This window comes from Artemia sp. Qi Xiang Cuo, chromosome 14 (genome assembly GCF_049724085.1).
Source record: "Artemia sp. Qi Xiang Cuo chromosome 14, ASM4972408v1, whole genome shotgun sequence".
NCBI lineage: Eukaryota > Metazoa > Arthropoda > Branchiopoda > Anostraca > Artemiidae > Artemia > Artemia sp. Qi Xiang Cuo.
Window position 1 is genome coordinate 39,278,671 of NC_142807.1, and position 22,520 is coordinate 39,301,190.

The window sequence follows — 22,520 nt, forward strand, 5'->3', positions numbered from 1 at the left end:
TGCAAAATTAACGAGGCAGATGTAACTGAAAATTTTACGTTAGCTTTTAAAGTGTTGTAGGAAGAGAGAACACAAATTTATGAAACATGATATTCGTTGCACCAATTAACTTTGACCAATTAATGTTATTTGGCTTTATTTGTTTGCTTATAACACGTTGCTGAATTATGATCTTTATATTATTTTCTTTTTCTATTTAGTACATAAAATAGTATGAACTCAAGAATCCAGCTGAAAATTGAACTGTATTCCAAGATTTTCTTGCAAAAATACAAAAGTTTGAAAAAAATACCAAGATATTAAATAATAATGATATAATTACATAGTATGCTTTTTCAGGGTTATATTTAATGTATATACTCTTACTAAAATCCCCCAGCTCATGACTGAAAGCCCCATGGCTTGGGAAAATCCGAAAAAGTGGAAACCCATAATGAGGTTGTTGTTGAGATAGAGCAAACCATTTTTGAAAATGTTAGGTTAAACTACCTTATCAAATTTTCGAGCAAAGTTAAGTGAACAAACGCGATAGAAACCATAAAATTCCGCAAATGCTCAACTTGAACTACGTAAATCGAAATTTTTGAGCATATCTTTTGTCAAAATCAAATTAGGACAATTAAACCGTCAAAATACTCAACTTTCTTTAGTATCTTGAAAAATTCGACAGAACGATAATAATCAGAGAGAGGGGGGGGCAGCTCCAGCACTTAAACTTTCACCTTCTTTTCTCAGAGTAGAATCAGCTTCTTCTACGATAGTTTTAGCGACTTTTTTTTTTTTTTTTTTACACCAAGACTGTGGGAGACTGAAATACCCTCATGGTTTCCCTAATGGGGAATGCTAATGCTATTAATGCGGAATTCTATTAAGCTTGGTTTAAAAAAGAAAAAAAAAATAAGACGCTTGGTAGCTTACTTTTAATTTAAATCTTTGTGTATACTTACTGAAATTTCTGTATGAACCTATTCCTTTAACTTGTATGAAAAAATGGGTACTGTTGCATTAGCTGGTACCCATGCGAGAAGTCAAGTTTGGTTAATGCTAATGAAACTCAACAAAATATGATGAAAATAAAATAGTTCAGAAACAAATTTGGGCTATATATTTGCACATTAGGGGGGGGGGGGTAAAGCATAGCATATATTAAATACGCAACCAAACCTAGGTACCTTTTTCCTCCTAACCCCCCAAAAACAATAGTTTAAATATTGGAAACGCAATGACAAACCACGCGTTGCGATCTCTTTCTCTATTGACAGATACCCATTTGACTAGTTTCCTATAACATTTCCCTATACAGTATATCGCGTGGGTACCAGCTAATGCAACAGCACCAAAAAATGACATGTCCCCAACAAGTTAGGCTAATATCTATTAGTGTAATTCAATAAACCCCTATTGTTTACCCCAATTAGTGCCTGGACACATCTGGCCTTTTCTTGGTGGTCGAAGCTGTCCGGTCTTCTCTCCGTGGTCATAAATTCTGCAAGGATATATCAGAATAGGGTATGTGTCGAAAAGCTCTTCCGCCACGTCAATTTGGCGCTCGAGTTCTGTCATCGGTAAAACAATATCTTGAAACACCTGGAAAAAGATATCACAACTGAAAGAACTAAGTAATTGGATGTGTGACCACAGAATCTGTAAAGGTAGTCTGTAGATAAACTTCTATCCAAATGTTCCCAAGCTGTGTTTTGGGATCCAGAATTTTCAAATTCAAAATAGCAGTAATAATCGTGATTTATGACAAAGAGATGATTCAAAATAGCAGTAATAATCGTGATTTATGACAAAGAGATGTACATATATTAATTATATTATTGCAATTATTACTTTCTGCTATATTCTTTTTGTAAAACATTATGCTAATAAATGAAAATCTTGGGTTGAGTTACATATCATGCGCTCTCAATGGCTCCGTACAAGGAACCACAGTACAGTCTATTTAGCTTAAATCTAGATAAATATCTCTTTTACAATTTACACATTTCTGGGACCAAGTGAGTTGTACCAGAATCTTGTAAAGAAAATAAAAATGTTTATTCTAAGTTTTATGGAATAGTCAATTAAGATATTCTAGACTTCGCGGAAATCAACCGAAGTGATCAGAAATCAAACAGCATCCCCCTATGCCGTTTTTGCCCAGGGCATCCCCGCAGCCAAATACAAATTTCTAGATATGCATTCATCTCAGAGATCCAATGAATATGCCTCCGGTAGTGACATAATCTATGCAGCTCATAGAACAAGGTTCCTAGATTATGCAAATCGCTCGTATTTCCGATATAGGTTTTACAGTAGAAAGATAACGGCAATATTTGATCTCTGCTATTTGGTGGGCTTCAAAATTTCTGAAATCGTTTCCTGAGATAAGAGAGCTTGTTTTCTTTTAGGAGGGAGAGGGTATTAAGGTCCCAAAAATGGTCAAAACGCTCTTTGTCGCTTATAGGATTGACACTTACACTTCAATGGTTCCTGGACTAAGGGGATTCTAATGTAAAACAAAGGTGGGGCTTGGGGGCAGGGACCCCCAAATATGGATTTCAAAAAAGAACTTAAAGATTTTATTTTCCGATTGGTTTGAAACTTACATCCTTAAGTGATAGGGCAAAGAGCACTCCTTTGCACAAGAAAACATAGAAAAAAAATTGAGAAACAAGCTTCTTTTCCCGATAGGCTTGAAACTTATATTTATATGTTCTTGAGTCAAGCGGACCCTAATGTCCAAATAAAATCTTGGTAGAAGGGCATGGACCACCTGAAAACAGGTCCAAGACCTGCTCTTTTCTGATCGACTTGAAACTAAAATCCGCAAGCCCTGAGCCCAAGGGGGCCCTCATGCGCTGAAAACGTTTGTTTTTAAATGGCTTGAAAACTAAATCCGTAAATCCCAGGAACAAGGTCACTCTAATATACAAATAAATACTAGGTTGGGGATATGGCCCCTCTGACAATGGGCCTTTTTTTTTACATAGACTTTAACTTCTAGACTTGAAACTTGTTTGTTTTTCCTTATTTATTCATTTAAGGTCCTTACGCCACGGGAACCTTAATATTGGCTTGCCCAAAAATGAGGCCTAGGTCTATGTTGAAAAAAAAATACAAAAAATCAGAATCGCTTCAAACGAACCTCTATAAGCTCCTGGACCAACAAAAATAATAACAATAATAATAATAAGAATATTTATTTATACCCCACTCACATCACAGGATAAGTAATGGAGTAAACACTAAAAAAAATAGAACGGTAATACATAAAGGTTTAGGTACAGGCATGTCGATTTTGCAGCGGAACTGGTAAATGATGTGACTGCATTTCGGGCAGTGGTAGAACCCTGTATACTGGGGATCAAAATGGCCAAAGAACTTTGATTGGATTGAAGCTTATTCCTGAGTATCCTCGGACCAAGGAGACCTCAATGCAGAAGCAGAACTGAACCAAAAATTGGTCCTCATAAAAATGAGAGTAAAGAAGGGTCAAGCTTTCAAATATGTTAAAAACTTAAACTCTAAGTGCCTGGGCCAAGGGGGTTCTAATGTACAAAAAAAAACTTTGTGTCGATGAAACATTACCCTAAAAATGGAGCTAAAAAAGGACCGTCAAACGTTATTTCTAACTGGCTTGAAACTTGTGTTCTTTTTTTTTTTTTTTTTTTTTTTTTAGTAGCACACACTTGCAAGTGACGCTTTTTGTGTGCTACTAATTGTTTTTTTTTTTTTTTTTTTACAAAAATTTGCTATTACTAATATTACTACTATATCCTTAAGCCGTTAAACGAAGAGAACACTAGTGCAAAAGAAATAAAAAATCAAAAAATAATATTGGTTCAGCAGACAATGGGTTTAAAAAAGGCTTAAAACTTATATCCGCAAGCTTGTAGCCCAAACAGACCCTAAAGAACAGTATAAAACTTAGATTGGGAAACAGATCCCCAGAAAATGGTTAATTTTTCTGCCGAACGGCTTGAAACTTATATCCACAAGGCACTTATCAAAGGGGACTCTTAACAAAAAGAAAAGAATTAAGTTTGAGTCAAAGACCCCCTGAATATGGGCCAAATTTTTTTTATCGGATTGAAGCTTATACTCACACGTCCCTGGGTCAAGTCTAATGTACAAATATATGCTATGCTGGGATACGGGAACTCTAATAATGGGACAAAAACTGTTTTCTGCTGATTGGCTTGAAACCTACCGCCGAGAGTCTATAAGTTTTTGACCAGGGGATCGCAATTAAAAAAAAAAGAATAAAATATTAGTTCGCTCAAAAATAGGACCTGGAAAGGACATGATTATTTTGGGACAATATAAAAATTATATCCGTTAGTCCATTAGATAGAGAAAACCAAAGGGGGAAAAATGGGGACACAGGCGACAGGAAAATGGGCCAAAAAGTTACCAAAAATAGGCCAAACAACTCATTGTCACTGACCAGTATCAAACTTACATTTGAAAGTCTCTTTGAAAATGGTTACCTAACATAAAAAGAAAACTTTTAGGCTGGAGGCAAAGGCCTTCCAAAAAAGGGGCCCATAATGGCCATTATTTTTTGTTCCGAAAAGGCAATATTCCTGGCAACGGGAACCTAATGCATAAAAATATTCTGGGTTGGGAGCATGAACCCCACTCAAAATGGGTCAAAACTTGTTCTCTTCGACTGGCTAAAAAAGAAACATTGGGGCAAAAAAAAAAAAACTGAAACAAATATTACTTTGCTCGAAATTACTGTTTACCCAATCAGCTGGACTTCCCTTGGCCACTTGAAACAAAATGCGCAAACAAGCTTAGGCTGGGCTAATATCCTACCCGAAAAAATGGGCTAAAAACCTTTTTATCTGATGGGGATGGAACTTATACACAGAAGTCTTGGGGTCAATAGAACACCAATGAACAAAAAAAATTTGAAAATTTATTGTTTTGCCCAAAAATGAGCCCATTAAAAAGTCACCAACCTTTTTATCCGAATGGTTTAAGATGTACATCTTTAAGTCCCAGGACCAAGAGTAGGCCCCAAAAGTAGGCTGGGAATACTTTTTTTTGGGTATGTTTGAAACTAATATCTGCAAGTCCTAAGGCCAAGGGGCCCTAATGCACAAGAAAAAAAAAAAAAAATCTGGCTCACCTAAAAATGATACCCAAGAAACAGTCAAGAACTTTTCCTTGGAAGAAGGCGACCCCATTGCAGAGGGAAATTATGAACTTAAAAATTGTATTTGGTTCATTTAAAAATGGCCAAAAAACTATTTTTCCGATCAGTCCACCCACTCTCATTTGTGAAAAATTCTATTCGTTTAAATCTTTACTTGATTATCCATTTTAATTTCTGTCGGTTTTAGGTTTCATCTATTCATCCATGGTTATATCTCTTGTTCTTAATTTTGATGTGATGTATTTATTTAATTTCTGTCCATTTTAAAATTCATTTATTCTTTCATAGGAATCTCCATTCGCTTTAAGTTTGGCTTATTATTTGAATTTATTTCTCCTCGTTTTAGCTTTTAATATCGCTCTTTACTTTTCTTTGATTTTGTTTAGATTCATTAATGAAAAGGCAAAATAAACATGTGACAAGTAAATTGACTTTATTTTATTACTGTTCTTATATCATGCTTCGTTGCGTCAGGTACATTACGCGTGCCCAACATGCCAACAATGATATCTAGTATGCCTACTCTAGCCAAATCCTCTGAAGTAAAAACGCCCAGATTTCTATTGAATCACAATAGACATTGACAGTCAGTAAACAATGAAAGGACGTATAAGCACAAAACTCCTCCCAAAGCTTGATGCAAAAGCCCTGAATAAACTTTGCAATGCAATGATCGTAAACTGAAGTATTTGGTTTTGTTCCGAAATGTAAGCACAAAATATTGTCTAACTCTTATGAAAATATCGAACCCTCCAAGCAAATTTTTTTTGAAGAGGGTTGGGCAAAGTTGAAATTATGTTGAAAATAGGCAAATTTTCTAAAAAAAAATAAGTTTTAGAAAGCTTTAAGGGAAAAATCCAAATGAAAACGTGACAAAAATAGGTTGGCTTTTCTAGTCTTTTTTCGTCCTTATAAATTTGTAAAATTTGCCTAATGGTTTTTGTTCTCGGGGGAGTGGTATTTGTATCTTAATATAACAAAATAACAAGTCTATACCTGTTTCGTAAACGTCATCGCTCTTACACCAGGGGTCGTAGTAAACTTGAGGAAAGCCGGCTTAGGTGGAAGTAGCCAGCCGACAAAGAACCTAAATAGCGGATTATTTCCAAATGGGATCATGGATTCCACGACCCAAAAGATGGCTCTATTATGTCTAAGAAGATAATCTCCAAGTGGGATATATTCGTCTGACTCTCCTTTGTCTAAGAAAGTTTCTACGTATTTATAAAACCAGGGTTTATACCAACGAGAGAGTCGGTTAAATTTTCCGCTTTTTTCAGCGATATCTGCGTCTTCAAAATTGCCAAACTGAAAGGAAATACTTGGTAATCACAGTTACACATATCCAAACCTTTGAGAGAACCTACCGAATTTTTCCATGCGGGAAGGAGGATGCTGCTCGATAAAAGTGTGTTGTCAAGACCTGTTATGTATTTAACTCTTTTCTTTATTTTGCCCTAGAATTAAATCAAGCAACATCAAATTCCACATTTTCGTTCAAATTGCAGAGAAAAACTTAAACACAGTAGCTTGTCCCTACCCTTTGTAAAAGCAACCATCTCCCCAAAGCAATTCTGCACTCCACACAATACATCGTTAGAAAATGATAAGTCTCAAAACAAACCTTTAAAAAAGGCCACGTCCATTGTTGCCCTCTGAAATTTTCTACTAGGGAATAGGAATTGGCAAAAGCCATTTCTCAATAAATATTATACTTCCTGCTGTTTAATATGATCTTACTAATTTGTTTGTAATTCCACAAGGTATTGAGGAGGAGGGGGTCATTCTGTATCCTCACCCTACGGGCACAAGTGAACGATTATATTAGAATCGATTCAGACATAACAATTTGGCAATCTCGAAAACAATTGAATTGAATAAATTTTAAGACGTGCATCTGTCTATTGACATATTGAAGTATTTTATAATAGTATTTATATGTCAAATACTTCCCAAAAGGGTACTTTAGGAGAAGTAAATCCTCAAGCACCATTTACATCTCAGAAAAAATTATTCATATGCAACGGCATTTAAGCTTATTAGGCTCCATTTCCAGTTCTTTCTCACCCTCTCCCCCATACTCTTTAACTGCTTTCGTAGCGCTTTTCCAGGATGTTCCATTAGCTTCGAATTTACTTCGCATAAGCTAATGCTTCTGTAACTAGCATTTCTGCATTGCGCACTTTTGCATTATATCTATCGACAGTGGGTAATGACGGGGGAAGGTGGGTCTCGGAAACAAGGAGCGCTTGTTCAAATCAACGCTAACAAATGGCATGTCGAATGTTACAAGATACTAGTGCAATGGACAACAGCCCAGAGGCACTACCAACAGGCAAACACTCTTAGAATCAGGATTGTCACTCTGGCCTGGAAGAATTTACTAAATCTGAGAGAAAAAATTTACTAAATCACATCTGTTTTTACTAAATGCTAAAAAAAAAATTTTTTTAGCATTTTTTTAGCACTATCAAGCATCGATTTTTACTATAGGAGGATAATCAATAGGATTTACACAATCTTTTTTCCTTTTTTCTTGTTTTTTTTCTTTTCTTTTTTCTTTCGTTTTCATAGTATGATTGAAAATTCCGGAAACCTATAAGTTCAAAAATCTTTCTTTTTTTTTGATTATTTGGATGTACTACTGGATAGGCGTCATATTCCAGATGCGGTGTATCAAAGACGTCAAACAATAGTCTGGAATCTTGGATTCTGAAAATCCTGCTGATGAAGCACGGCTTTAAATTTATCAATGGACTTCAGGTCATAAAATTCAGATATATTGAAATAAAAAAAAACAAATAATTTCTGAGACCACACTGGCTAATCATGATAAACAAAAAACCGCGAAGAAAGGAAGAAAATGAGGACAATTAACAGCCAGTGAAAAAATTTAAAAATTATGCAAATATTTCGGTCAAGACCTCCGCTTGACGGTCCTCAGTGTAGAATAAAACTGATAAAAATATAAAAACCAAACCTTAAAATAAAAGCACCAAACTAAAATTGGACGACCCTTTCCAAGTAACGGTGAAAGGGTAACTGAATAAAAAACACAAGTCTAAATGGCATATCAGAATTTCATTATGCGTAAAGCACTTTTAAAGGCTGATCGCTTTCCAGTTTGATTGTTATCGGAGACTCTATTCGATTGCACAATATAACTTTGTGGATGTATGTAAAAACGATCAGAATTAATAATTTTGTCATAAATGGGACTTAGAAAAATTTCTCCAGTGTCTCTATTGAGAGCTACCTTTTGGTGAATGTGCTTTTTTATTTCAACTGCCTCCCTGAAAACTTGCGTGAGACGGGGGCAACGATAGAGGCCTCGTCAAACAAAATGAAATGGTGTGGATTCTCGTACACATGATGCGCCAAGGCGGAATCAAAAACCTCAGGCCTTTGGCGTAACCTCATTGCCTTGTCGATTGAGGACTTGTGCTCAGATAACCTCTCCCCCAATTGCTGTTGGGTTCTACCAACATAAAAACAGCCACAAGACCAAGGAATTCTATAAACACCACTACCCAGACTGGGGCTGGTTTTATCTTTGCCGTTGTTAAAAAAGTTCTGTGGAATATTTGAATTTTTAAAGGCGACGCTAAGTTTATGTTTTTTAAGGATTCTTTTCAATTTGTCACTCAATTTTGGAATGTAGGGTAGAACAGTGAAAAGTTTCTTATCATCCACCAATGGGACGGTATCTGTTTGGGCTTGTGGACCTGATGCACTCCCCTCTGCCTTTTTTCGTCTTCTGCCTATAATGGTCTCAAGCAATTTTATAGGGTAGCCATTGCAAAATAAAATGTCCTGAATATAGTTCAATTCTGAGCCTATTCTTATTACTCGGTCAACCAAAGAAATAACAACTCCTCTTTTTATGCAGGGAGAGTGGTTGGAGGAAAAATGTAAATACCTATCGTTATGCGTAGGCTTTCTATAAATAGAAAATTCAAGGCCAGGAGACTTATTGAAAATTAAAACATCTAGGAAAGGAAGTTTGTGGTTATGTTCTAGTTCTAAAGTGAACTGAAGGTTAGAGTCTAAAGTGTTTAGATGAGTTAAGAAGGAGTTAAGTGACTCTTCTCCATGCTCCAACAGAGAAATAACATCATCAACAAACCTACCCCAGAAACGGTGTTTCATCGGAAAATTTTCCAGAGCAGAGATTTCTATGAATTCCATATAAAAAGTTGCCAAAAATGGTGAAAGACTTGTACCCATGGGTAAACCCCTAATTTGGGTGAAAAATTCATAGAAATCTCTGCTCTGGAAAATTTTCCGATGAAACACCGTTTCTGGGGAAGGTTTGTGGATGATCTTATTTCTCTGTGGGAGCATGGAGGAGAGTCACTTAACTCCTTCTTAACTCATCTAAACACTTTGGACTCTAACCTTCAGTTCACTTTAGAACTAGAACATAACCACAAACTTCCTTTCCTAGATGTTTTAATTTTCAATAAGTCTCCTGGCCTTGAATTTTCTATTTATAGAAAGCCTACGCATAACGATAGGTATTTGCATTTTTCCTCCAACCACTCTCCCTGCATAAAAAGAGGAGTTGTTATTTCTTTGGTTGACCGAGTAATAAGAATATGGTCAGAGCCTCACATAGTCTCAGAATGGAACTATATTAAGGACATTTTATTTTGCAATGGCTACCCCATAAAAATTCTTGAAACTATTATAGACAGAAGACGAAAAAAGGCAGAGGGGAGTGCATCAGGTCCACAAGCTCAAACAGATACCGTCCCATTGGTGGATGATAAGAAACTTTTCACTGTTCTACCCTACATTCCAAAATTGAGTGACAAATTGAAAAGAATCCTTAAAAAACATAAACTTAGCGTCGCCTTTAAAAATTCAAATATTACGCAGAACTTTTTTAACAACGGGAAAGATAAAACCAGCCCCATTCTGGGTAGTGGTGTTTATAGAATTCCTTGTTCTTGTGGCTGTTTTTATGTTGGTAGAACCCAACAGCAATTGGGGGAGAGGTTTTCTGAGCACAAGTCCTCAATCGACAAGGCAATGAGGTTACGCCAAAGGCCTGAGGTTTTTGATTCCGCCTTGGCGCAACATGTGTACGAGAATCCACACCATTTCATTTTTTTGACGAGGCCTCTATCGTTGCCCCCGTTAAGGGTCTCACGCAAGTTTTCAGGGAGGCAGTTGAAATAAAAAAGCACATTCACCAAAAGGTAGCTCTCAATAGAGACACTGGGGAAATTTTTCTAAGTCCCATTTATGACAAAATTATTAATTCTGATCGTTTTTACATACATCCACAAAGTTATATTGTGCAATCGAATAGAGTCTCCGGTAACAATCAAACTGGAAAGCGATCAGCCTTTAAAAATGCTTTACGCAAAATGAAATTCTGAAATGCCATTTAGACTTGTTTTTTTATTCAGTTACCCTTTCACCGTTACTAGGAAAGGGTCGTCCAATTTTAGTTTGGTGTTTTTATTTTAAGGTTTGGTTTTTATATTTTTATCAGTTTTATTCTGCACTGAGGACGGTCAAGCGGAGGTCTTGACCGAAATATTTGCATATTTTTTCACTGGCTGTTAATTGTCCTCGTTTTCTTCCTTTCTTCGCGGTTTTTTGTTTAAAAAAAACAAAACAACGAAGAAAAACAGCTAAACCTTATGATAACGGAGTAAGTCAGGCAACAAAGTGTTTAGCGTCCGGAATATGTTTGAAAGTGATGGCTTATGAGTTTGGTCCCCCAGTGTTTAGGCTTAAGTTTTGAGTGTAGATCCTTCAGTAGCGTATTTTTAAGAGGAAACATGTCGCCTCTAAAACACAGGATAGGTTGATCTTCGGACATAGGATAAACTGTTTATTAAAATATCTAACAGATTTTAAATGAATTAATTTAGAATTTTTTTGAACTGATTTTTTTCTGGTTTCTCTCTCGTTCGTATTCAAGGGAATCAAAAACCAATGCAATCTATGTCACTTAAAATGGAAATGACGTAATCGGCTACCGGTTTAGTTGTAAAATTATGTAAATTAAAAGTGCACCTCAAATTAGACTAGGGCTGCCGAGAAAAAGAAAACTTATATAACATACGAAAATTAGTTTTTAAAAAATAACATTGTGTCAATAGTCTTCATGTCAGGCAAATCATAAAAATTGAAAAGTAAGAAGAAAAATATGTAGTCACAATTTAAAAAAGTCGCACTTAAAAGGCTGTAATCGTCCTCGGCCCCATCCGAATTTAAAGTTTCCACTAGTGTCAAGTTCAGACTGAACGGATCTACTTGTTTCCATTTCTTGATAGCCCGAGTCAATCGCTGGGAATCATCCAGTCATGTACTCCACTTGACGACCTGAAAACAAGCTGCTTCGTTTTCATCAGGGACGAAACACTTGAGACATTTAGCCTATTCCGGTTTTAGTTTTGGTGACCGACAAAATCAAGAACTGTCTCTCTGCTCCAGCACTTGAATGGGGCAAGCTGCAGAGAGTCAGAAAGAACTTGGGCAAGGATGGAAAAAGTTCGTTTCCAGCAGCGTATTTAAAAAGGGACAAAGCTAACTAACAAACGTAGCACCTGTTATGAGAGTCTGGGAAAATTTTCTGAAAACAAATTGACCCGGCATACCAGTCCTGATTTTAAATAGTTTGCCTTTCAAAGCGAGTATCAAGAAGAAGCCTAGAGAAAAGTAGAGATTTTTAAGCGCTAGGGTTGACGCGAAATCGCAAAAATGAGAGCAATAGTAGCCATAATATCTAACATAATCGAAATCAGATTTTATAATGAATGGACCCTAATTTTTTTAACTGAATTCATGGAAAATAACAAAAGTTTTGTTTACTACAAATCATGACTTTTTACTGGATTTCGGGAAATTTACTAGATCCTCTAAATTTACTAGATTTTTTTTATTTTACTAGATCTAGTAAAATCCTACTGACAGTGGCAACCTTGCTTAGAATCATTGAAAAATAGACATATTGCAAAAATATGAAAGTCATAGCCCTTCAAAAGCTTATAAAATCAGTGCTATGATTGTACACAAACTAAAAAGATCGTCCACATCTTTTAATAAAGAAACATGGAGACATATAGGAATCAAATTATGCTCATTGTGGCGATGAACTGAAAGTAGTTTCTACATCTACTGGGAACAAAAAAAAGAAGCTTAGATTGGAGCTAATGACAAAACTAACCTATAGTTTTGAACCTTGTTCTTAGTTTAGTTCCTTTCTACTTCTTTTTATAAACAAAACTATTTCAGGTACCCTTGGCGTCGGCTTACCTTTGGCATTATTGACAAACAAAATTCTATTTTGTATTAAGCTGTTTAATAGGAGTCTTAAAATTTTTCAAGAGCCCGGTCGTTCAAAAATATAATAAATTCGACAAAAAAAGGTTTTGAGTTAAATATCTTACTTTTGGATTAATGGGTATTATCTGTAACTCCAAGCTAATCACTAATCTGAAAATAATCACGTAATGTCACACAAAAGGTACCTGAAGCGTCACCAAAAAGAAAAAGCGGGACAGTCAGTGGGTTTACGATCCCATTGAGAGAGTATACGTTTTTGTTATACTCAAAAACTGAGAGAAGCGTAGATTCTTCATTACAGAGGTTGCATACATCCTGTAGGTTTCAACAAAAGATGACGAACTTAAATGTAGTTTGCTAAGCATACCTTATTTTGTCTCACGTCCAGGGGACCGAGTCAAACCCTTCAGGGAACATTTTTTTTTTATTGGGGAAGGGGGTAAAGAGACATAAACAAAATTTTGTTTTTGGGGAAGGGCGCAAACTATTTTTCGAAGGTCCTCACAAAATGGTGCACACTACGGTTTCTTCTCATGTTGTGCCCGTCGTTCAACAGTACGGTAGAGTATGGTGTAAATTTATTGGGTACTGTAGCTAAATTATTTTTTGGTTAGCACTATTTCTGTAATTGTACATTTGTATGATAATGTGCATTAAACACGAGTGTTTGAGCGTTTCGATTTTTTCATTTACTTACCATTAGCACGGATTTTTCTTTACTGTAAATAGTGGCTTCTATATAATCTGCAGTTTCCTTGTCTTTATCCATGGCTCCAGAGTATTGCCGGATAAGATCACAATATTTCTTTTGTCCCTGAATAGGGATGTACTTCATGTGAATATATGGCTGAAAGTAGAAATAAAATTACAAAGTAGGGAAAAGAGAAGACTAGAATACAAAGCTTAAAAATGAGTATTTTGCTCTCATAACTGACTAGTTGGGTCATTTTTAATTAAAACAAATAAATACACATCCGTTATCTTTCTTCTGGGTAAAAATGCAAATTCTACATTTTTGTTGACAGGAACTTGACATTCTGAGGCTCGTAACGTCTCATGAGTATTTTTAAACCTGATGTTTTCTAAATGTTAGAAGTCTGAACAAAAAAACAATTTTTTTTGATACATTAATTTTTATCCAAACTCCCAATAGAGTTGAATTACTAATTGTCCGAGTTGCTCCTCGCTTATATTTCAGTACCACAAACTGTTTCATGAAATTGCGAAAAGTTTATTAGATTTATATTATCTCTGAGTCGATTCGAAATGATGGAATAGTTAGGTTTTGCAGCAAAGGTAAGTACAACGAACATATCGGCAGTGACAAGAAGCCTTGAAGGTAATTCTGAAACGTGAGTAGAGTCCTAGGTTCCATTTTGCGTAGACATATAGGAATCTCCATGCTATTTGCGTACGGCCATAGGACCATGCTATTTGCATACGGCCATAGGAACCACGTTCTATAGAGTTGGCAAGGTATAATGTGGTCTAACATGTTTTGAGAGTATGGTCATAATTATATAACTCAATCAGACTGGTTTTTGAGTCAACATCCGTTTTTTAGGAGCCAATCAGAGAGCGGAGGTTACTCCATATGCGACAAAAGAATTTTTTTTTGGCAATTGGCATTTTTTTTTTCTGATAAAAAAAATGTATTTAGCGTTTGTGAATACTTCGATATGTACTGTATAATACACAAGTGATGTTTGGACAGTGTTGTCAATTTAAAATAGTTTAATGTTAGACTATATGAAGAAGTTCATACTAAGAGGAGTGTTGATGACAATAAAATAAGTTTAATAATGGATAGATTTACTTTTATGATAGGTTTCGTATAGTACTTAAGTGGTTAAATGAAGGCGAAAGGATCTCGTAGAGTATTTATAGTGTTGTACGATGGGCCGAGCTGCTAGCGAAAACCCCGTCTGGATGAGTTGAAATAAATAATTTTAACAAGAAATTACTGAAAAGTGTTTTAGGGGAGATGGGTTGATTGTGTACTGTATAATACTCAAGTGTTGTATGGATAATGTTGTCAATTCAAAATAGTTTAATGTTTTACTATACGAAGAAGTTGATACTAAGAGGGGTGTAGATGACAAGAAAAGAATTGTAATAACGGATAGCTTTACTTCTACGATGTGTTCCATATAATAAATAAGTGGTGGGGTGATGGCAGAAGGATCTATTAGAGTACTTATAGTGCTGTACGATGGGCCGAGCGGCTAGTGAAAATGCCGTCTGAATGAGTTGAAATAAAAAATTTTAACAAGAAATGGCTGAAAAGTGTTTTGGGGGAGATGGGTTGATTGTGTACTGTATAATACACAAGTGATGTTTGGACAGTGTTGTCAATTTAAAATAGTTTAACGTTATACTATACGAAGAAGTTGATACTAAAGGGGTGTAGATGACAAGAAAAGAATTGTAATAACGGATAGCTTTACTTCTTCAATGTGTTCCATATAAAACATACGTGGTGGGGTGATGGGAGCGAGTACTTATCGTGTGATAGTGGAGGGGGATGCTTCAATTGAAAAACCCATGTAGATTAATCGAAATAAAATATTTGACGAGAAATTTCTAAAAATTGTTTTTGGGGGGATGGGGTGATAATGGATTGGATGTCTTAGCCTAGTGAAAGTGTTCTACTGTGGTTCGAATTGCTTGTGAAAACCCCAAATGAATGACTTTAAACAAAATTTTTAACAAGAACTGTCTGAAAAGTATTTTTGGGGGGATGGGGCGATGAGAGAGTGGATGTCTTAGACTTGTTATAGTGCTGTACGCTGGCATGAATTGCTTTCGAAAACCCGGATGAATTAGTTGAAAATAAAGTTTTAACAATAAACGTCTGAGAAGTTTTTTTTGGGGGCTAGTGCGATGCCAGAGCGGATGTCTAAGATTAGTTATAGTGCTGTACTATGTCATAAATTGCTTTCGAAAACCCGGATGAATTAGTTGAAAATAAAGTTTTAACAACAAATGTCTGAAAAGTATTTTTTGGGGGTGGGGGCGATGACAGAGTGGATGTCTTAGACTAGTTATAGTGCTGTACTATGGCATGAATTGCTTTCGAAAACCCGGATAAATTAGTTGAAAATAAAGTTTTAACAAGAAATATCTGAAAAGAATTTTTTTGGGGGATGGAGCGATGACAAAGTGGATGTCTTAGACTAGTTGTAGTGGTGTACTGTGGCATAAATTGCTTGTTTAAAAACCGAATTAAATTACTTTAAATAAAATTTTTAACAAGAAATGTCTGAAAAGTATTTTTTAGGGGATGGGGCGATGACAGAGTGGATGTCTTAGACTAGTTACAGTGCGGTACTCTGGCATGAATTGCTTTCGAAAACCCGGATGAATTAGTTGAAAATAAAGTTTAACAGGAAATGTCTGAAAAGTATTTTTTGGGGGATGGGGCGATGACAGATTGGATGTCTTACACTAGTTATAGTGCTGTACTCTGGCACGAATTGCTTTCGGAAACCTGGACGAATTAGTTGAAAATAAGGTTTTAACAAGAAATGTCTGAAAAGTATTTTTTTTTCTTGAATTTTTTTTTATTGGACTAAATTCTTTTTGGACTTCGAAATTATTCAACTTTTTTTTAACGTATCTTAAAATGACATGAAATATCTTCATGGCTCTAAAAATTGTACTCTAAGCTTGCCCAGAGACACGATGCGGCTTTCCCACTGTTACTCTATGGCCGATTATCGACACTACCTTGTTTATTGCATGTATTAAATCAGTATTTTTTACACAGTTGAACGATAAACACATAACTAATATCTCTAAAAAGTGAAGATGAAGCATTTTAAGAAAGTGTGTTCACATGATAGTGTTATTGTAACATTTAATGCTGACAAGGAGAAGTATTTAAACTATGAAATAAGTACAAGTGATAGCACCATCGGAAACGTATGCGTGCTTGTCATGACAGTAATGAATTGAATTTCTTTGGTGTACAAAAAAAATTCAACTTTTATGATGGTGGATGTGCGAGATTTAGATCTACGGACATTATTGCACTCAAAGAGAAGGCCAACATAAAAGTAATAGTTGATAAAGAGGGGCATCTTCTTGCTAGTGCTTGTGGTAAGATGTTACCCAGTGTTAAACCATATCGGCAGATTTCGGGTATTAGCATTCAAATGAAAGCAAAGACGAAAAGAAAGGCCTACTCTTCCACTAATATCATAAACCATATCCTGTCTACGTGCCGGAACTGTTACCTGTGTAAAAATAGTGTGATAATATACAGCGAAATTGCTAGAAAAATAAAAAGGACATTGGCAGAAAATATCACTAAGGAATATAAAGATGAATCGATGAAAAACAAAGTACCAGCAAACGTTACTGCCATTGATGAAACAGTCAATGAATCAAATAATACCAAAGACGAAAAGCATATTGAGCCTGTCGATGACACACCTATAAAAATTGTGTATGAGTCTAAATGGAATAATGATTATTCTACTGATTACGAACTAAGAGAAGACAATAGCTACAATATCAAGAGAGAACATGGTGAACTATTTTATGGAACAGATTCAAAATTTCCAAAGTTGTTCATTGATATTAATAATGCGTAATAATATATTTTTTTATTCATATTCTACATCATATTATTTCATTAAACATATATTATGCATTACATTGTTGTGTTTTCATTATTTTTAGAGTAAGCTAGCAAATCAAACGTTTAGAATTTCTATTAAAACATCGGTGATGTAAGAAAAGGAATTTGCATACATCATATATCGGATAGATAGGTCACCATCTATTGACAGATACTTGGGATAGCATTGACAAAATCAAAATATCAGGGTGAATAAATTCTGTATCGATGTGTTTTGACAGATACGTTTGATAACACTGACATAATTTAAGTTTCAAATTGAACAAATTCATTATTAACATTCTTTATCGATATCATATGTCGGATACGTCAGATAACATTGCCAAAATCTATCTATTAGAATGAATAAATTTTCTATCATCATCAATTGTCAGATTTGTCATTATGAAAAAATTGTAAGTAAGTAAGTAGCAAACTCTTTCTTGAATTCAACTCTTGAATACACAATATAGATATTATAAAAAAAATTGTAATTTCCAGACTTCATTTGCATGCAATAGATACCGAGAGTTCTATGACTCCTCCCCACAATGAATTCTAAGGGTTTTATGACTCCTCCTCACAATGATTTCAGATGGTTTTAGGACTCACCCCCTATACAAAACTCCATTCAACCTTGAGCAAAGGTATAAAAGTTTGATGAAGTATTTCTCTACTTAACAACTACATTAATAGCTTCCAAGATGATAGGACTGTATGACAGAGAATTTATCGGTTTGAAAAAATCATCTTGTGGTGTTATATTTGAATGTGCTTTTTTAGTATTGTCTATGGAACTCGAAGAAATTGACTGTTATCATTGGATAGTGAACTATAATCTGTTTGAGTATGATAAAAGCTTGTGGAGTACTACATTACGTCATATAAACAGACTGGGATTCTATGATAGAGTGATTATACCACTTAATAATACTGGTCAGGAACTGAGAAATGCTTAGGAGGAAGTCAGTGAAATTTGCAGCTTTTTCGGGGTTGAAGCACTCTACGTAAAGGGTAATATACCTACAGATAAAGTTTCAATTCAAAAGTATGACCTTAGGACTCTACTTTTCAATCTAGAAGAATTTAAGAGTCCTCAATTTGAAGGGGGGTATCACCATCCTGAAGACGAGGTTAAGTTCTTCGCGCAGCGGATACCTAAGGACATACCTGATCGCGATAAATGCATGAGACACGGTAAGAACTATTCTATATCATGGGATCATCGTTTCTGGATGTTTAAGAGTGAACTCTAAGTACTATTTTTATTTAAATATGTGTTGTTGTTTTTTTTACAAAAAAAATCTGTTAATACGTTTAAGCAATAAATATCTTTAAGCTTAACCCGTCTTTATTCTTTAGAATAGTTCTATTCATTTCATTAAATTATGAAGAAATTGTAAGTAAGTAACAATCGCTTTCTTGAATTCGCTTCCTGAAGACAATACAGATATTTAATTCAAGAAATCATGATAAAATCGCAAGTAAGTAATAAACACTTTATTGTTTTCACCTATTGGATACACAATACTGAAATTTCATTCAAGAAATTATGAAGGAATTGTAAATAGGTAACACACTCATTCATGAAGTCACTTCTTGTATACACAATGCAGAAATTTCATTCAACAAATTATAAAAAAATTGTAACACACACACACAGAGACGACACACTCACACAGAGACGACACAAACACAGAGAGACGACACACACACACAGAGACGACACACTCAAAGTGACGACTTACACATAGAGACGACAAACACACAGAGACGACAAACACACAGAGATGACACACATAGAGAGACGACACACACACAGAGAAAGACGACAAACACACAGAGTCGACTCACACACAGAGAGGACAAACACACAGAGACGACAGACACAAAGAGACGACTCAAACACAGAGAGGACAAACACACAGAAACGACACACACACACACAGAGAGAGAGGACAAACATACAGAGAAGACAAAAAAACAGAGACGACACACCCAGAGAGACGACACACACAGATCTGACGACTTACACATAGAGACGACAAACACACAGAGACGACAAACACACAGAGATGACACACATAGAGAGACGACACACACACAGAGACAACACAGACACAGAGACGACAGACACACAAATTCGAAACACACACAGAGACGAGACATACACAGAGGCGACACACACACACACAGAGAGAGAGGACAAACATACAGAGAAGACACAAAAACAGAGACGACACACCCACAGAGACGACACACACACAGATCTGATGACTTACACATAGAGACGACAAACACACAGAGACGACAAACACACAGAGATGACACACAAAGAGAGATGACACACACATCGAGAGAGACGACAAACACACAGAGTCGACTCACACATAGAGAAGACAAACACACAGAGACGACAGACACAAAGAGACGACTCGCACACAGAGAGGACAAACACACAGAAACGACACACACACACACACACGCACACACACACACAGAGAGACGACACACACATAGAGACAACACAGACACAGAGACGACAGACACACAAAGACGAAACACACACAGAGACGAGACATACACAGAGGCGACACACACACACACACACAGAGAGAGGACAAACATACAGAGAAGACACAAAAACAGAGACGACTCACCCACAGAGACGACACACACACAGATATGAGACACAAATAGAGACTACACACACACATAGAGACAGCACACAAACACACACACAGAGAGACGACGCACACACACAGAGGACACACAGACACACACAGAGACAACACACACACAGTTACGACTTACACATAGAGATTACACACGCACAGAGACGACAAACACACAGAGACGATAGACAAGGAGGGACAACACACACACACACACACAGAGAGAACAAATACACAGAGACAACACACATAAAGAGACAAAATTCCCACTGAGATGACACACACACATTGAGACGACCCACGCACAGACACGACACACAAACAGAATCATAGTGAGAGAGTTATTCAAAAAATTTGGGATGATCTAGGTTCACTTCGAGTGGCGCGCCAATCTAAGTCTGTGTGTGTGTCGTCTCTGTGCGTGTGTTGTCTCAATGTGTGTGTGTCCTCTCTGTGGGTCACTCTAAAAATAATGAACACATAACAATGTAATGCATAATATATTTTTAATGAAATAATGTCATGTAGAATATTAATACAAAAAATATATATTATTATACATTATTAATATCAATGAACAACTTTGGACATTTTGAATCTGTTCCATAATATGGTTCACCATGTTCTCTCTTGATACTATAGCTATTGTCTTCTCTTAGTTCGTAATCAATAGAATAATCATTATTCCATTTTTACTCGTACACAATTTTTATAGGTGTGTCATTGACAGGCTCAATATAATGTTCGTCTTTGGTATTATTTGATTCATTGACTGTTTGATCAATGGTAGTAACGTTTGCTGGTACTTTGTTTTTCATCGATTCATCTTTATATTCCTTAGTGATATTTTCTGCCAATGTCCTTTTTATTTTTCTAGCAATATCACTGTCTATTATCACACTATTTTTACACAGGTAACAGTTCCGGCACGTAGACAGGATATGGTTTATGATATTAGTAGAAGAGTAGGCCTTTCTTTTCGTCTTTGCTTTCATTTGAATGCTAATACCCGAAAGCTGACGATATGGTTTAACACTGGGTAACATGTTACCACAAGCACTAGCAAGAAGATGCCCCTCTTTATCAACTATTATTTTTATGTTGGCATTCTCTTTGAGTGCAATCATCTCTGGAGATCTCAATCTCGCATATCCACCATCATAAGAGTTGAATTTTTTGGGTACAAGAAAGAAATTCAATTCCTTACTGTCATGACAATGCACGCATACGTTTTCGATAGTGCTACCGTTTGTACTTATTTCATAGTTTAAATACTTCTCCTTGTCAGCATTCAATGCTATAATAACACTATCATGTAAACACACTTTCTTTAAATGCTTCATCTTCACTGTTTAGAGATATTAGTTATTTGTTTATCGTTCCACTGTGTAAAAAATACTGATTTAATACATGCAATAAACTAGGTATTGTCGAAAATCGGCCATAGAGTAACAGTGGGAAAGCCGCATCGTGTCTCTGGGCAAGCATAGAGTACAATTTTTAGAGCCATAAAGATATTTCAGGTCATTTTAAGATACGTTAAAAAAAGTTGAATAATTTCTAAGTCCAAAAAGAATTTAGTCCAATAAAAAAAAAAATTCAAGAAAAAAAAAATACTTTTCAGACATTTATTGTTAAAACGTTATTTTCAACTAATTCACCCGGGTTTTCGAAAGCAATTCATGCTAGAGTACAGCACTATAACTAGTCTAAGACATCCACTCTGTCATCGCCCCATCCCCCCACAAATACTTTTCAGACATTTCTTGTTAAAAATTTTATTTCAAGTCATTTGGATTTTTCACAAGCAATTCGTACCACAGTACAGCACTATCACTAGTCTGAGACATCCAATCTGTCATCGCTCCATCCCCCAAAAAAATACTTTTCAGACATTTCTTGTTAAAACTTTATTTTCAACTAATTCATCCGGGTTTTCGAAAGCAATTCATGTCAGAATACAGCACTATAACTAGTCTAAGACATCCACTCGGTCATCGCCCCCACCCCCCAAAAAATACTTTTCAGACATTTCTTGTTAAAACTTTATTTTCAACTAATTCATCCAGATTTTCGAAAGCAATTCATGCCAGAGTACAGCACTATAACTAGTCTAAGAAATCTACTCTGTCATCGCCCCATCCCCCAAAAAATACATTACAGACAATTCTTGTTAAAACTTTATTTTCAACTAATTCATCCGGGTTTTCGAAAGCAATTCATGCCAGAGTACAGCACTATAACTAGTCTAAGACATCCACTCTGTCATCGCCCCATCCCCCAAAAAATACTTTTCAGACATTTCTTGTTAAAAATTTATTTCAAGTCATTCATTTGGGTTTTTCACAAGCAATTCCTACCACAGTACAGCACTATCACTAGTGTGCGACATCCAATCTATCATCGCCCCATCCCCCCAAAAACACTTTTTAGACATTTCTCGTTAAAAATTTTATTTCAACTCATCCACATGGGTTTTTGGCTAGCAACTCCCCCCTCCACTATCACACTATAAGTACTCTAAGACCCCCCACTCCCATCACCCCACCACTTATGTATTATATGGAACACATTGAAGAAGTAAAGCTATTCGTTATTACAATTCTTTTCTTGTCATCTACACCCCTTTAGTATCAACTTCTTCGTATAGTTTAACGTTAAACTATTTTAAATTGACAACACTTTCCAAACATCTCTTGTGTAATATACAGTACACAATCAACCCATCTCCCCCAAAACACTTTTCTGCCATTTCTTGTTTAAC

General features: G+C 35.8%; 1 protein-coding gene across 1 annotated transcript in view; it reads right to left on the minus strand.

The window, feature by feature from the left end:
* Positions 1-1,382: 1,382 nt before the first annotated feature.
* Positions 1,383-22,520, minus strand: part of LOC148944449 (delta(24)-sterol reductase-like) — a 247,858-nt gene continuing 226,720 nt past the window's right edge. Inside the window, exons 6-8 of the mRNA XM_089100299.1 lie at positions 13,155-13,304; positions 6,149-6,460; positions 1,383-1,587 (exon numbers count right to left, since the gene is read on the minus strand). Coding sequence (XP_088956425.1) covers positions 1,399-1,587; positions 6,149-6,460; positions 13,155-13,304 — 651 coding nt within the window. The 3' untranslated portion in view covers positions 1,383-1,398. The remainder of the gene's footprint in view (positions 1,588-6,148; positions 6,461-13,154; positions 13,305-22,520) is intronic.